Source organism: Myiozetetes cayanensis, unplaced genomic scaffold, assembly GCF_022539395.1.
Source record: "Myiozetetes cayanensis isolate MyiCay16 unplaced genomic scaffold, myiCay2020 scf14, whole genome shotgun sequence".
Classification (NCBI taxonomy): Eukaryota; Metazoa; Chordata; class Aves; order Passeriformes; family Tyrannidae; genus Myiozetetes; species Myiozetetes cayanensis.
Genome location: NW_026087048.1, coordinates 3,876,393 through 3,893,463, shown reverse-complemented (window position 1 = coordinate 3,893,463; position 17,071 = coordinate 3,876,393). Strand labels below are relative to the sequence as shown.

General features: G+C 58.1%; 2 protein-coding genes across 2 annotated transcripts; both read left to right on the top strand.

Moving 5' to 3' along the window:
* Positions 1 to 3,975: 3,975 nt before the first annotated feature.
* On the top strand, positions 3,976 to 8,035 carry ISLR2 (immunoglobulin superfamily containing leucine rich repeat 2). The gene is made up of 2 exons (XM_050309072.1): positions 3,976 to 4,192; positions 4,698 to 8,035. The coding sequence occupies exon 2, from the start codon at positions 4,704 to 4,706 to the stop codon at positions 6,798 to 6,800; it is 2,097 nt and encodes a 698-aa protein (XP_050165029.1). The 5' UTR covers positions 3,976 to 4,192; positions 4,698 to 4,703; the 3' UTR covers positions 6,801 to 8,035.
* A 3,576-nt stretch (positions 8,036 to 11,611) lies between these two features.
* On the top strand, positions 11,612 to 15,817 carry ISLR (immunoglobulin superfamily containing leucine rich repeat). Its single transcript, XM_050309094.1, is given in 3 exon segments — positions 11,612 to 11,638; positions 12,834 to 13,198; positions 13,200 to 15,817. Coding segments are annotated over 2 exon segments (1,251 nt in total). The 5' UTR covers positions 11,612 to 11,638; positions 12,834 to 12,841; the 3' UTR covers positions 14,094 to 15,817.
* Positions 15,818 to 17,071: the final 1,254 nt, after the last annotated feature.

Here is a 17,071-nt window from a genome sequence, read left to right as displayed (position 1 = left end):
GGACAGAGGGAGAGGGGTGGGAAGTGCTCTGGGGGGCTTGAGCTGGATGAAGGGTACAGGGAAGGGTGAAGGTGGACAGGGAAGGGTGAGAGTCTCCCCTCCAAGAGGGTACAAGGGGAGCTGCCAGGCTTGGAAAACGGGATATACAGGGAGAAAAAGTGCCTCCCATCTCCTGGGAGCCCCCTGGGAACAAACCACGTCCCGGACACAGCGATGAGCTCTTCCTGTTACAGCAGTGATCCCAAAGGAGCCGGCACGTTGACAAACAAGGCTTGTCACCAAATTCACCGCGAGGATCCTCTGGTGGCTGCTGGAGGGTTTTGCGAGGGATCAGCCTCGCGAGGGGTGCGGGCAGAGGGCAGAGCCCATCTGCCTGCTGTCACCGGCCTCATCAAAGCCTTGTAAAACAATGACGGGGCCAATGGGCTGCGGGAGCGGGATTAGCTGTTTGTCTTGCCTTGAGCTGCCGTTCATCCGGCCAGAAAAGGGTCTCTCACTGTGAGGGGAGCAGAGCAGCACCCAACAGCCCTCAAACCCTGGAGAAAATGGCTTTGAGGGCTCCCCAAAAAAGCCCCACCAGCTTCCACCTCCAACAGGAAGCTTTGATGCTGGTGCAGACGTCCCTTCCACTCGCAGCCACCCTGTGAAAATCCTCCTTCCAGGAAGACTAAGAGCTCTCTCTGGCTTTTCTTAGCACAATAAATAACTTTACTGAATTAAGCGAACCTCCTGAAATGATATATATTATGCTGCTTGCTTGATTGGTTGTTATTAATAATGCATTGCTCAATCTAAACCATTCATAAAATGACTCCCCGCCAGCCCCAAGCAAAGTGCTCTGGGACTTCGGAGGGGGGGGAAAAAAAAAAAAAGGCAAGAAGGAGAAGCATAAATCCTTTCTGGTTATGAAAACGGATTTCTTCCCCCAACAATCATGCAAAACTAATTAGAGCCAGAGGGCTGGTTCCTCTGCGTTGATTGTGCCCTGCGGGATCGCTCAGGTCTGCTGGCCAGGGTGGGGGAAGTCTAGTGCAGAAGAGGATTGGCCTCTGTGAGCCTGGCAAAGGTTGCTTGGATTACATTCCTAATAAAAACATAACTCTGCTATCACCTGAACAGGTTTGCATCCCATGGAACATCAAGAGAGAGGATGGGGTAGTCAGGACTCTTAAATATTTGGAGAAGTGCTGAGGCCAAGCTGAGTAAGACTTTTCTAGGTGGAAGAAGAAGCCACAGTGTCTATGGCCAGGCAAGTCCTGCAGTCAGGATACTCCCAGGGTGGTGGTTCATGTGCTCACCTGATCCTGGCAGAGGTGGAGAAGCCAGGAGGGCCCAACCTGGTGGCTTGGCCTTCTCCTTCTGAAGTAGGCAATGTCCCTGACTAGTGGGAGTTGTGTCTCTGGAGCTGTGACTGTCAACACCAGCCTCTAATTGCCACATGTTTAGGAGCACAATGAAACTTGGAGTGCCTGGGGCTGAGGCAAGTGAGGTGTGAGAAGCAGGTTCCAGAACCTGCTCTGCCTTCCATCCATCCATCCATCCATCTATGATTGCAGAGCCAACAGAGCACTGTTGTTACTCCCTGTTCTCAGCCCATGGGAAACTGAGGCACAGATGGTGACATGAACCTCTTGTGTCAGCTGATGAGGGGGTGAGTGGGGATCTGGATGGACAGTGTATCCCATGCCATGCTGCTTCATGCTCCAACACCCTTCCAAGTGTCTAGGTGAGGGTCTGGCCCTCAGGAGCATGAGGAGGGATGTTTTATCCAACTTGCCACACGTGCCTCATCCCTGACCCATTTCTAGCACAACATGAAATGTTCCTGAAATGCTGCCACTGTATCTAGGACACTTGGGTTCCTTCCTCTTGCATGATGGATGAAGGCATCTTCGGAAGAGCTCAGCAGAGTGCCGTGGATAGCAGGCAAACCAGAAAATGAGTGTCCTCTCCCCGCTGGCCACATCCTTGTGGCATTTTAACCCCCTTCCATGCTCCTCAAAGCAAGTTTTCCATCCCTGTGTCTCCCACCTGAGCTCTGCAGCCATGGGGCAACACCAGCATGGGCTGATCTGTGGTCCTGCAACCCCACAGCAGCTCGGGGAGCCCAGGATGTGGATTAACCTGGGTGAGGAGCAGGGTGGGTCTGTTTGGAGATGTTGAGCCCCCACGTGCTGCCCCACTGACCACAGGACTCCCTGTCGTGGGGCTCAGGAGAGGGTGACAGCCCACAGGTTTTCGGAGAGTGGGCAAAATGAAGGGAAAATACCTATAAACCACAACTCCAAATGCCTGATGCTGTAATTCTCTGAGTGCGGGTGCTTGGGAGTGTCACGGTGAGGGTGAGGACACGCTTGGGTGACCAGCCAGCCACAGGGGTGGGATGGAGATGAGTCATGGCTCAGCTCTGAAGATGCTGAGAGCACCACGGTCGTTCAAACTCTGCTCCAGCAGGAAGGGAGACACGGAAGCGCTGCCCTGTGGATGTATGCACTGGATTTGAAGCATTGCCCCTCTTCTGTGCGGCCCCTCAGTGGACCACTGTACCAAGGTGGCCTTGTCCATCTGCTCGGGACAGTCCCCTTGGACCATTCCCAGGGCTTTACTTGCAGTGTGTTATTTGGATTGGGCCAAATCTGTGCCGGGCAGCAGGTGTCAGGCTGGGGGGCTTTGGACACGGTTCCTGGGAGGATGGGAACCGTCATCGAGGATCAGATCTGACATTTTGCTGTCAAGCAGCTTGTGCTCTGTCCCTCCAGTCATCACCCCCTCTCCGCTCCCTCCTCCCTCTCCTCGTCCTTGGAAGAACACGCCCATCCCGTGGCCTCGGGGCGGGGATGCCGAGCCGAGCTCCCGCCGAGGGAGAGGTGGCCGGGCTTTTACTCTGCCTGCGAGCAAGCAGGGAGGCGGCGGGGCCCCCACAAAGATCCCCAGGGATCCCCACGCCCTGAAGCTCCTCGGGATGTGCCAAAACCCCGTGGGGAATGGGTATGGGGCGGTAGCCGCAGCTCTAGGCGGGGCCACTGGCTGTCACGACAGAGCCGGGTCGGGGACACCGGGAGGAGCGGACTGACCCATCCGAATCCATGATGAGTCCGCCTCGGCATCCCGCGGCAGAGCTCCCGGAGGGGAGAGGATGGAGGGATGCAGGGGGGAAGGGAGGGATGGCGGGAGACAGGAATCGATCGTGCTCCCAAAATCAATGGTTTCTCGATGAGAGGGGCAGGATCGGGGGGTGGAGGGGGAGAACAGCCCCACATGTCGAGGAGAAACTACGAGGGGAATATTGGGCTCCTTGCGCCTTTCCAAGGGTCTGAAACCTTCGGGAGGAAGCTGCGAGAGAACGGTCCCGTCTTGAGGACCCGTGGTAGCCCTCGTGTATTTCCCTCGCCTCCCATCTCCTACTCCCTCCGTGTTTAAAAGCGCTTTGCATTCAATGAACGCCGAGCGACGGGACCGGCTGGCACACGGCGCTCATCGCCCGTGGAAATACCGCATGGATCGGGCGTGGGAGATGGCAGCACTGCCCGGGGACCGGGGGCTGGAGGGTCCGACCTCCTCATCCCCGTCCACAAGCGCTCCCCAAAGGGCTGCGACCTCGCGATGTGCCGGCAGGACGGGGGTAGCCGTGTCCCGCATCCGCCCCGACGGCTTTTCGGTGTCTCCGGGGGGGAGCACCGGCAAAGTCAAAACTGCGGACGGGGAGGGGGTGGATAACGCCTGCTGCCAAGCGCGCGCAGTTGTACTCGTTGCTCTGCCGGGTGGGTGTTTATTTTGGTTATTTTATATTTTGGAGGGAGGAGGGTGGAGAGACAGTGCCGCGCCCGTCGCGGGAGCAGCCGGCCCCGTCCTCGCCGCAGGCTGGCGAGCGGCGGCGGTGGGTGGGTGGTGGGATGGGAAAGGGGTGGCGAGGAGGGAGGGGGCAGCCGAGCGGAGGGGGAGGCTGGCAGAAATGCTAATTCCTCCCTTTCGCTGTCGCCTCGGCAGCCCAGTGCCCGTGCGGCCCCGCTCCGGCTCACAGCTCAGCCCGGAGAGGTGCGGGGGGACGGGTGGGGTCCCCCCGTCCCTCGCCGTCGTGTCCGGGCTGGCGAGGCTCCTCCGTGCCACAGGGACGGGGGTCGGAAGGAGGATGCGGAGGGCCGGTAACGGCGAGGAGAAGGGCTGCGTGTTGCTTAACGGCACTTAGGAGCGGGTAAGGTGCGGGGTCAGCCCCGGTGCGGTGAGGGAAGGTGGGGGAAAGGGGAGAAGGAGGGAGTCAGGGAGAGTGGAAAACAGAGAAGGAGAGAACTAGGGAGAAATGGAGATGGGAGGGAGAAAAGTGGGCACAGGAAAGATGAAAGAAAGGAAGAAAAAAGAAAAGGGAAAGAAATAATTGAAAATGGAGAAATTAAAGCAGAGAAGAAAGAAAACGAGATTTAAATAATTTTTGAGGGGCTGGGGGAAAGAAAAGCCTAATCAAGAGGAGAAAAAGCGAGTGAGAAGGATGGGAAGAGCTGGACTGGGAAGGGAGGAAAACCAGCGCGAAGGGGAAGAGGGGATGAGCACGAGCGAGGGGCGAGGGGGCGGCAGGCGGAGGGAGTCGGGTACAGACAATGGGGCGCGGCCCCGCCACCGCCTCCCGCCGGGCGGGGACCGGGGCCGGGAGCGGGGCGGGGACGTGGGCCGGCAGCCCTGAGACCCCCTGTATCCCTTGGCAGGGGGAGATGGCCCCGCTGCTGGCCCTGTGGCTAGTGGCCCTGCTCGGCTTGGCCCGGGCGTGCCCCGAGCCTTGCGCTTGCGTGGACAAGTACGCACACCAGTTCGCCGACTGCGCCTACAAGGATCTCCAAGTGGTGCCCACGGGTTTGCCTTCCAACGTGACCACCCTCAGCCTCTCGGCCAACAAGATCACCTCACTGCAGCGGCGTTCCTTCGTGGAAGTGACCCAGGTCACCTCCCTCTGGTTGGCACACAACGAGATCCGCTCCATCGAGCCCGGTGCCTTCGCCATCCTGGTGCAGCTGAAAAACCTCGACATCAGCCACAACCAGATCGTGGACTTCCCCTGGCAGGACCTCTACAACCTCAGCGCTCTCCAGCTGCTCAAGATGAACAATAACCACATGGCTCTGGTACCTCAGGGGGCTTTCCACACCCTGAAGGACCTTCGGTCCCTCCGCATCAACAACAACAAGTTCACCACCCTTGCTGAGGGGATCTTTGACTCGCTCAGTTCCCTATCCCACCTGCAGATCTACAACAACCCCTTTGAGTGCTCCTGCAAGCTCCAATGGTTGAAGAAGTGGATGGACAGCACGCTCATCTCCATCCCTGAGAAGGACTCCATCACTTGTGCCCTCCCGGAGCAGCTCCAAGGAGTGCCAGTGGGGAAGATCCCGGATGTGCAGTGTGCCTCTCCCACAGTGCAGCTCACCTACTACCCCAACCTGGACACCACTGAGCTCTTTGATGGCTTCACCCTGACACTGCACTGCGCCGTGACGGGCACCCCACTGCCCGAAGTGAGCTGGAAGATCCGCACCTCCAGCCAAACCCTGGAGCTCAATGGGAACCCAAGCGAGAGCGCTGGGAAAGACCAGTCCAAACGGGACCCCGAGCGCTTCTTGGTCTTCAAGAATGGCACGTTGGTGATTCCCCACCTGAGCAAGAGGGAAGAGGGCACCTACACCTGCCTGGCCTCCAATGAAATGGGGAGCAACCAGACCTCTGTCAACGTGGCTGTGGCGGGCACCCAGAAATACCCACTGCAGCCTGGGAGGGACCCACTGGGGGGTAAAGCACAGCCAGGTGACAAGAAGCCTGGGGCCAAGGGAGCGAAGAACAGCGTGCTCACACCAGACGAGAGGAGCAAACCCCTTGGTCCCACCCGGCAGAGCCAACCATCCTTGGCAGCTGGGACAGAGTCCACGGGAGACGAGCAAATCCCTTTCCAGCTGCCAGCCTTTGAGAAGAAGTGTGGCTCCACACAAACCAGCAAGTACATCTCCAATCACGCCTTCAACCAGAGCGGTGACTTCAAGCAGCACACGTTCGACCTGGGGGTGATTGCTCTGGATGTGTCAGAGCGTGATGCCCGGGTGCAGCTCACACCCACCTACACACAGCCCGAGAAGGTCCACCTCAGGATGCTCTACCTGTGCCAGGAGAGCAGCAAGGGCCACGCCTTGGTCCAGTGGTCCAAGATTGAAGAAGGGGTGAACTCGTACTGGTTCCAGGGCTTGAACCCCGGCACCAACTATTCCGTGTGCCTCACCTACCTCGGGGAGGACTGCCAGGTCCAAGTGGTCTTCACCACCAAAAAAGAGATCCCCTCGCTCATCATCATCGTGGTGGTGAGCATCTTCCTGCTGGTGCTGGCCACCTTACCCCTGATGGGGGCCACGTGGTGCCACCTCCTCTCCAAATACCAAGGGAAAACCTACAAGCTCATCATGAAGGCCCAGAACCCGGACCAGATGGAGAAGCACATGGCCGCTGACTTTGACCCCCGTGTCTCCTACCTGGAGTCTGAGAAGAACTACAATCCCAGCGAGGTAGGGGAAGCAGAGGTGGAGGAGGAAGAGGAGGAGGAGGAGGATGAAGAAGGAGGCAGGTGGAGGAGGCGGAGAGAAGCCGAAGGGGCTCCGGAGCTGGAGCGAGAGGAGAGCGTGGCAGCCAGCTCCATGGCGGAGTCGCAATCCAAAGCCAACGGCGAGGAGTTCGAGGTGCGCTCCGAGTACAGCGACAAGCTGCCGCTGGGTGCCGAGGCTGTCACCATCTCGCAGGAGATCAACGGCAACTACCGGCAGCGGCCCCGCTGAGCCTCCCCACGCCCCCTCCACCCCCACCTCGGCCCCACCTACCCCCTGGTCCCCAACCCCCGTTCCTCCCGGGGCATCGCCGCTGTTTTTCCTCCGAGGAAAGACCGGAGCATCCTCAGCGATTTACGCCTGACCCTCCTCCTCGTTCTCAGACGGCAGGACCCCGGGGATGCTCAGCGCCGGCGGGACGCGTCTCCTACGATTTCGTTTCCATTTTGGGTACCGGCAGTCCTTGCTCCCGGCTTGGCGACAACAACGATTCCCGGTTCCCTGGCCGCCTCTACCCTCCGCTCTCCCCATATTTTCTTTCCCCTTAAAGGAAAAAAACGAAAAAAAAAAAGATAAAAAACGGGTAAAAGAAAAAAGCCCGATTTCCCAAAACCTTTTTTCCTGGAATCGGTTCAGTCCCCCGGTGGGTCCCCTCCTCTCCTCGGTCCTGTCCCGCCTCTCCCTCGGTCCCCGGTGAGTCCCCTCTGCTCCCCGGTCCGGTCCTGCCGCTCCCCGGTCTGGCCCCGCCGAGCCCCCGAGCGAACCCCGCTGGAGCCCGGAGCCGCCCGCACCGCTCCTCGGCGTTATCCTCCCGGCGCCACTTGCCGGTGGATCCCCGCCGCGCCTCGGTCCGGTCCCCCGCCGCTCCCCGGTGGGTGCCCATTGCGCTGCGGCGCATCCCGATTTTCCCCGGTGGACACCGGTGGGTGCCGAGATTCCCCGGTCTCTGCCGCTTCCCGGCGGTGCTCTCTGCTCGCCGGTGCGTCCCGGGGCTCCCTGGTTCCTGCCGCTCCTGGGAAGCGCTTTCCGTTCCCCGGCGGACACTGGGGTCCCCGCGCCCTGCCACTCCCGGGGGTCCCCTCCGTCCCCCGATGGGCGCCGGTGCTCCCGCGCTCTCCCCGTTCAGCACTCGGAGAGACCGGACAGCTCCGCGCCCCCCGCCCGCACCCCGAGTTAGTGGGGGCGTCCCGCTCCCCCCTCCCCGGTCCCACCCCCGGTCCCGGCAGGGCCCCTCGATGTGTTTTGGGTAGAGTAGCGTTGTAGCCAAGTGTCTGTGCCGTAGACGCGCCCGCGCTGCTGGCGGGCGGGCGGGCGGGAGGGGGCCCGGTCCCGGGAGGCGACGGGTCGCCCCCGCCGCCGCCACCCCCAGCCCCGTTCCCCCCGAGGCCCGGCGCCGGTGAGAGCCGCGGGCGCCCTTCTACGAGCTTCTGTCTGTGAAAGAGTCAATAAAAGGGATTGAAAGTGGAGACGGCTCTGTGCTCGATGGGGACGAGGGGGAGGTCGCGCGCGGTGCCCCCCGTGTTGCCCCCGGTACAGCCCAGTGCGGTCGAGGGGACACCAAGGAGGTGGCAGACGGCGCAGAGACGTCGCCACAGCCACCAGTAAAGCACCCCTGCACATTATAAATATATATATTTCTACCCATAAACCATGCACACATGAAGTATACGTCTTATATTTCTGTATACACATATGATATATTAATTCACGCACATGCTATATATATAAGAACTCACACTGTATATACAAGCACACACTCCTTTTATACATCCACGCACGATGTATAAGCACAAATAATTGTTGTAATCACTCTACTATGCTTTTACACACGCTGCACACCTTGTACGTACGCAGTGCCTGTACACAACATAAATATACATAAATTCAGCTCATTTAGGGAAATATAATAAGCCTAATACATTGTATACCCTGTAGACATACTGTCTATAAATTCACCCTATAGAAAAATGCGAATAATGTTTTCTCTTGGCACACACATACATGTGGAGTAAGAATATATACAACATATATACACAATGTATCTAATTTATATACGATCTGTGTATCTACGCGTATGCAATAACTGTGCTCAACATATGCACAAATACACGCTGAACACCCACACTGCCCACGTACACACAAGTTTTTTCCTCCCAACACTTCTCTCCCTGCACCTTGCTGGGCAGGGTTAGAGTCACTCCCATCCCTAAGTGCTCCCAGCCTGGAGACTGGGGGTGCTACAAAGGTGCCTGGTGGATTTATGCCCCCCATCTCATCCAGCTGATGATGATTTCAGCCCATAATTACATAGCCAAGATTTAAGGCTGCCTTTGATTGCTTTCCTTATCTGGAGCTACAAAGCCACATGCCCTCCCGGTGTCCCCGTTTGAGAGGCGGCATCCCATCATGTGGGGACAGTAACCCATCCTCCTGCACTCACGGGTGTCCCCTGAGGCCCCACTGATGCCTCCCTCACGTTCCCAAAAATCAGCCTCTAGATCGCAGCAGATCCCCACCGAGCAGACACTTCTTTCTCCATCCTCCGGAGGAAAATTCCTATTTTAAATTCCTATTTTAAACTCCGGCCTCTGCATCTCTCTCCTGCGACAGGGAGCGTGGGGGAGGCAGATAAAGCAGGTCAGCGAGCAAAGAGGCGGCGGGCAGGGGGTGGTGCCACCCAAATCCCCCAAATCCCGGGAATTCGAGGCTGCTCTGCAGCAGCCCAGGTGTTTGCTGCAGCTTTTAAAAGCCCGTGCCAAGCAGAGACTCCCCCTTGTAGACAAATCCCCTCCTGTGAATACACTTATAATTGAGTTTCACGCTTAGAAACATAGAAGGAATAGAAAAAGAACAATCATTTCTTCCTCCCTTTAATTAGAGAATAATAGATTTCCCCACCTAACGTATCTACAGGGAATCTTGATGCTGGATTACGCTGAGATTTGCTCCTTTTCAGGAGGGCTCTAATTAGTACCCGGTGCCCAAAGGCACAAAAAGTGGTCAAGGATGGAGCTCTGCATCCTCCCAACCCCTCCGTGCCTGGTGTCAGGGGAGGGGTTGGAAAGGGTTCCTCCTGGAAAGGGTTAAAGCATCCCGGCTGGATGGCTCAGCCTCTCCTAAGGCATTTAACCCTTCTGCACATACCACCACCAGCCCGGGATTGAGTGGGATGTGCCCACGTGTGATGGTGACAAGCTTACACCCACACAGCCCGGGCTGTCACACACACCTGAGCTGTGGGAAGGTGTCTGGCACCCTTCTCCCAGGATGGCCCCAAAAATAAAGAAGCTGTCACACCATGCCCTCCCTTCCCAAATTATCGCTTATCCCCGATCAAAAAGGGGTTGTGCCTCAGTGGGGTTACAGACAGAGTTTTGGGCCCCCATGGGAGCGGTCAGAGCAGCATCTTTCACCTGCTCTGTGGGTTTACTTAGGGTTGGTCCCCTGCATAACCCTTGTCCTGTGTCCTCCAACGGTCCAGAGCCCCTGCACCCTTCCAGATGGGCTCTGAAGGCGTTTGAGATGGAGGGGTTGATGGATCATTTGCCTCTGCCTCGCTCTGGAGTGATGGGCTCTGCCAAGATCAAGCCCAGGGGTTCAGGAAGCATCCCCCATTCTGGCCTTGTCCATGAGAGCATCACACCCGAGAGGGGCAGTGACAGATCCCCCCAAATGCCTTGCAAAACAGGTACTGAACCCACTGAAGAAAATCCCCAGCTCTCCTGGCGTGCCAGCACAGCCCCTGGGCAGCAGCCACGCTGCGAGCCCACCCGGTGAACTGCTCTAGATTCAAAACAATCCCCTCCTGCCTTGCACAGCACTATTTTTAACCCCGAGCCTGTTCTCAGCCCGGCCTCAGCCACGGCTGCGGCTGCGTCAGCACAAGTGTGAAGACAGGGAGCTGTGGCTGCCTTACACGGAGGTGAAGCTCTCCCAGGGGGATCCAGCTCCCCCTCGCTCCATCTTCATCTTCCTCACGGGCTTTTACAAACAGGTTCTGGCTTGCTGCAGGATGGAGGTCCTTGCACCTCCAACGCCAGCCCCACAGCAGGAAGCTTTCCGACTGGAAATGCCCCAGGGAGGGCAGACAGCAAGGACCTGTTTGTCTTCCCAGCCCTGGATGCCCACCCCTGCCCGAGTGGTCCTGCCAGGCTGGAGGATGGAGTCTGCAAGATGAAATCCCCACCACCCACTTTTAGGGGCTTTTATCCACAATTTATTGAAGTGTCGATGAGATGACTCTGGGTGACCTCCTGGGACCTCGACAGCTCTGGGTGACCTCCTGGGACCTCAGTATTTCATGCCCTTTCCTCCTGCCCCCAATGCATCTCTGAGCACCCACCGCCCTCCCTCCTACCCTGCTCTGGCCCCCACAGTCCCTCAGCAGTGTCATCCTGCCACTCCCAAGCCCCCAAAGCCCTTCACTCCCCTCAGAGACAACTCACCGGCCACCCCATGTCCTCCAGAAGCCGCTCGCTCTCTGCCTGTCCCCCAGACGTCCTCTGCAAGGGGTGGGACAGGATGGACCCCGAGATATAGGACTGGGGGGCAGATGTTTTACGAGGAAAGATATTTTGGGGGTAGAGGTATGGGGGGGGGGGAAGGTTTGGAGGGCAGAGGACTGGGGGCAGAGGGGGCCGGGCTCCGACAGCAGCCCCCGGGGGAGGCGGGCGGGTGGAGGAAGGGCCCCCGCAGCCAGGAGTGGGTCGGTGCCATGGAAAACAAAAAGGGCCCGGGGGACGGGGAGGGGAGGAGAAGCCCGACGAGGGCCGAGGGAACCGGCGGTCCTGTTTTCCCCCACTCCAGAGGAGCGAGGGTGACCGGTCTCCATCTCCGCGAAGCTGCCGGTGACGGGGCAGGGGGGGCCGGGGAGGGCAGCGGTGTGGGTCCAGGGACCGGCGGGGCCGGGGGGAACGGGCTGGTCGGGCCGAGGAGGGAGGGAAGGAGGGAAGGAAAGAGGGAGGGTGGTTATTCACGGCTCTGGTATGCGGCGTGCGGGCCCTGCTCACACCGCCCCCGGGCTGCCTCCGCCCGCCCCGGCCGCGGGCAGCGAGAGGCGGCGGGGAGAGGTAACTGCGCCCCGGGGGATACTGGAAGGGGTGAGGGGGGAGGGATGGGAGGGAGCCGTGGTGGGGGTGCTCCAGGAGCTACAAAGATGCAGGACCCCCCGCTCCTCCTCCCCGGTGCTGCTCCGCCAGCCCTGCTCCCCCCGCATCCCGCAGTGTGATGGGATCTGCCCCTCGCTGGGCAGCTTGGACTGGGACAGGCACGGGACACCCCCAAATTACACCAAACAAGGGCTTCAAAGGCATCAGCAAAGGACAGATCCCCCCCCGGCCCCCCGCAGCCCTCCATCACCCCTAGAGCCAGCGGGGCTCCTTCCCCATCCCTCGAACCCCAGGACTCTGGTGTTCAATCCCTGCAGGGTCCTTCTTTTCTGTGTCTGTCCCGTCCCTCCCCCTCAGCTGTGCATGTCTTATTCAGCCTCTCCATTACCAATAAAACGTCCCCCCCTCCTGCTCTAAATGACAGGGTTGGGAACTGGAAAGAGCAGCAAAATTTGCCTACAAGGCAGAGACAAAGGGGTCTGGCTGCCAGCTCCTCGCAGAGCTGTACTTAACCTCTTCCCTGGTGGGACACAGCCTCCAGACGCCGGGAGCTGAGCATGCACCGTCCCCTTTGCAAGGCAGGAGGGAGGGGAGTAAGGAGTTAGTTCAGAAATATTTCACTCTAAAGACTTCCAGCAGCCAGGGACCCCGCACTCCCTTGCTGAGAAAAAGCACTTGAGAAGCTGGGGTTTTTTCCATGACATGGAAAAATATGGAGATGGGGGGTTGGTTTGTGGTCTGAGAGCCTGCTGAAAATCCCAACAGCTTGATGGTTTAGGGGAAAGCTGGTTGGGAAAGAGCTGTGGTTGCTCTGTTTCTCCTAATTCCAGTCTCTGCGGGGTGAACTCTGAACCCCATGGAAACAGCATATTGGGGGTGGTATTTCATCAAAGATTGAGAAAAGACATCTTCTAGTGGGGGAAGGAAGCAGTTTAGGGAGAAGTTCCCCCCTTACTCAGTAGTTGAAGGCTCTGCTCTTGGTGAGGAAATGCCTTCTGATAAGGGAATATTCCAAACAGTCTTTTGCAGCCAAAGTTCTGGGGATAATCACGTGGATGCTTTGTTCTTCTGTGCTTCATCTTAGTATTCAGCAAGAAAAAGTAGATCCCCTTCTCGGCTAGACCCAACCCGTTCATTGCCCCATCTCTGTTCCCAGGAGGAAGGATGAGGTCCCTGCTCTGCTGCCTGGTTCTGGTTGCACTCCTGGGGCCCTGCCTGGCCTGTCCCAGCCCCTGCTCCTGCTCCATCAAGAAAAACGGGCGGCTGTTGGCTGAGTGCGCCTACAAGGATCTCCAGGAGGTACCCAAAGGGTTGTCCTCCAATGTGACCATCCTCACCTTGTCGGCCAACAGGATCAGCTGGTTGGGGCAGAGCTCCTTTGCCGAGGTTCCTGAAGTGCAGTCACTGTGGTTGGGCTACAACCAGATCGGGGTGGTGGAACCAGGGGCTTTCGCCTTGTTGGTGCACCTGAAGAACCTGGACCTGAGCCACAACAAGATCGCAGATTTCCCCTGGCAGGATCCTCCGCAACCTCAGCGGTCTGCAGATCCTGAAGATGAACAACAACCGCCTGGCCGGGCTGTCCCGGGATGCTTTCCATTCCCTGAAGGACCTGCGCTCCCTCTGGCTCAACGACAACGAGCTGACCACCCTGGCGGAGGGCACCTTTGACAACCTGCCCTCCCTGTCCCAGCTGCAGATCTTCAACAACCCCTTCAACTGCTCCTGCAAGGTCTTCTGGCTGAAGAAGTGGACTGAGCGCACCTCGGTCTCCATCACCAAGGGGGGGTCCACCCTGTGCGTGGCCCCCGCCAGGCTGAAGGGCAGGGCAGTGACAGACATCCCCGACCACCACTGCGTCGCGCCCTCCGTGCAGCTCACCTACCTCTCCAACCTGGACAACACGGTCATGTACGACGGCCTGACGCTGACCCTGCACTGCAGCGTGGCGGGCAGCCCCCCGCCGGAGATCCGCTGGAAAATCCAGACCTCCAGCCGCCGCATCGAGATCAACGGGCCCAACGTGGCACGGGACGGCAACGTCAAGCAGAGCCAAGAGCACTTCTTGGTCTTCAAGAACGGCACCATGGCCATCCCCAACTTCAGCAAGGAGGACGAAGGCACCTACACCTGTCTCGCTGTCAACGATGTGGGCACGCGGGATGTCTCGGTCAACGTGGCGTTGGCTGGGTCAGAGAATCCGGTTGAAGATCTGCTCCGAGATGATCCCCACGCCGGCCACCTCGGGGGGCGGAGCTGCTACAAGGGGGATGAAATGGATCCCTCGGGCGTTGGAGAAAAGCTGGTGATCGTTTACCACATGCCGAGGGAGTCGAAGAGCGGGGCTGAAGGGGCTCTGCCTCAGGTCCACGTGGGGACCCTCCTGCTGGCCTTGGGCATCCTGCTCTGCTGGTAAACGGGGGAGGAGGAAACGGTGCCTTGGGGGTTCCCCCTCTTTCTGTAGCATTTATTTTCACGTAGTGTCGTGCCTTTGCTGAGCTTCTGGGAACTGTGGGCGGTCAGGAGTCAAAGGGGGCCAAGACCCAGGCCTGGGGCTGGTAGTTCAACCCCTCCTTAGGTGGGGATCAGGGCTGGGCTCTGTTAGTTGAAGGTTTTGAATGAGTTTGGGTGATGTCGAGCAGATCCACACCCTGCTGCCGCTTTCCAGGTGTCCAAATCTGACACCTCCCCCTTATCTCCCTCCTGAGATCAAAGTGTGGCTGCAGGATTAAAGTCCACCCTCAACAAGGTGACCATCACCTGTCCCCAGAGCCCACCAGGAGCCCCCCTCCACCTGCAGCATCCAGCTGTGACCAGGGAGGGGCTCCAAGGATAACATCCCTTCCATGACCAGCAGATGGGCCCTTGGCCAGCTCAGGTGCATCCTTCCCACCACCAACATTACCTGAAGCAGAAGGACAGGTCTGAGAATGGAGAAAGAGGCGGGGAATGGGGTCCTGGGATCCCAGGAGATGTGGCTCTGAGGGACAGAGTTGTGATGATGCTCTGTAGGCAGAATGGGTACAGCAGAACATGTTGGATGGAGCCATGGGCTTGGATCAGGCCCCTTTTAGGAGTGGGAGAAGATTTGCCACAGGCTTCCTCCCTGAAGGAGCACAGAGGGCTCCAGCTGGCTGGGTGCTGGGAGCACCTAAAATGCCTGTGCCTTCCCTGAATGCCACAGCATTTCCATCTCCCTCCCCTTTCACTGCTGAGACCCATGGTCCAAAACACTCATCTGGGCTGGACCCACTGAGCTGCCCTGCTTCGGCTCTGAGCCCAGCAGGGAGGGACTGAGCTCAAAGAGACCCAAATAATTCCCTAGCGCTCTTCTTTGACAGGATACCAAGCAGGGGCTGCATGGTGGAGCGGGAGGAAGAAAGATTGGGAAACCCCAGACTAGAGAGAGAGAAGCTGAGCTGACCTATAAGCCATAAACACACCCCTTAAGTGCTTTAGCATTCCCATGCGGGACATATATTCCTTATCCAGCTGTCCCAGGGTGCTGGAGAACCCTTTGTCTCCTGGTGGGGGGATTGAGCATCTCCATCTCCCCCACCTCAAGGTACAGATGGTCCAGCTTTCATACCATCTGTGGGAGCTGGATGGACCCCTGCAGCCCCCTCACCTTATAACCAAACCTGTATGGACAGCAATAAATACCTTTTTTTTCTTTTTTAAACAAGCTGATGCATGCTGCCTCTGTGCATCCCCAAACCCCCCAGCACCTGGGGTACCACAGCTCATCACCAACCCTCTCTGATCAAGGGACATCTCCTTTTCCCCACAGCTCCTCCAAATCCCTCCCTGGGCTGTATCATCCTCCCAGCTCCCCCAAACCCCTCTCATCCCATAGTGCCACCATAGCTCCCTCAAACCCTGCCTGTGCCATATCATCTCCCAGTTCCCTGTGCTGCAGCATTCCCCCAGCTCCCTAAAAAACCTCCCCATCCCATAGCATGCCTCCAGATCCCTCCCTGCACCATATTATCCCCCCACCATAACCTGGAGGGAGGAGGCATTTTTGGATACCCCAAAACCCACCCATCCGTGCCTGAAGCAAGCTGGGGAGGGCGGCAACACCCAAATCAGCTGGCAACCAGCTATCCCAGAGCCTCAAGCCTCCACACAAGCTCTCCAGACCCAAAATTCCTTACCCAGATGGCTCGTAGGGTAAGGAAAGAGCCGAGGAGCTGCCAACACAGCCCCATACGGCGCCAAGGTCTCCGTGGGGGTCCTGAGGCAGAAACATCTCAGACCCAGGCAGGAGCTCCTGGCACCAATGGATGCTAACAAGCAGGAACATATTTTTCCCATTACAGGATGAAAAGCAATGTGGCCCCAATGAGAGTTTTGGTTTCGTTTCATAGGATACAACTTTTAAAATCAGTCTGAGATCAGTTTGACATCAGCTGACATCCTCCCTTCCTAGCTTGCCTGGGAATAGTGGGGTACAGGAGTTTATTCCAGCAGTCTCAGCTGGGAACAGAGTTTGGGGCCTGGCATAAGGATAAAAAAATGAAATTTAGGCTCTCAGCAGTCCCAAGCCAAGCCTGTCTCGCAGAGCTGCAGCTCCCACCAGCTTTGGTGTTCTGCCACCAAAAAAAGTGAATTCCTCCACCTTGGCCAGGTTTACTCATAGATTTCATGGCAAGTTGTTAGTGATATTAAGCATCAGTCATTCCTAACAAACAGGGCCCCATGCCATGGCATTCCTGGGTTGGATGCTGCAGGTGACATCACACCTGGCATCACCATCTGGGCCCACCACGGGGTAACACAGCCCTCCGTCCCTCCCGTTTGCAAAGCCAGACCTGAATTTCCATTCCCCACACGGACAATTTTTCCTTAAGGGCCATTTGCAGCTGGATCAGCTCCCTGAACCACCTCACCGTCTGCTCAGGGGTAGGGTGGAGAGGGGTGTGGATGTGCAGGGGCAGAGCTACCCCACAGCCAAGGCAGTGTTGGGGGTTTAAAGATGAGGTGTGAAGCCACCACGAAGAAGAAAAGATCAGTCCCCCCCCAACAAGGGCACTGTTTATGTCCAAGAAAACAAGCAAATCCATGAGGCCACCTCCCGTCTTCCTCCCAGGGCTGTCATCTCTCACCAGGGCCCCAGCCAAGACATCTCCAGGACGCCTGGGGCAGGGCTGTGTAAACAGATGCTGAAATCCAGCTCCACCCGCCGCCCTGAGCTGACAGAGATTTTCGGGATTACCAAGGCTGTCTTCAGTGCCTGGGAGGTTGGAGGTGGGTTGGGATGGGTTGTGAGGGAGAGGTGCTTCAGGGACACCCCGGACACCCAGCACCCCTCTCTCCCGCGCTCTGCCGTGCAAACCAGGCACGCACACCACGAATCCCACAGCTGGGAACGTGGCAGGAATTGCACCTTGG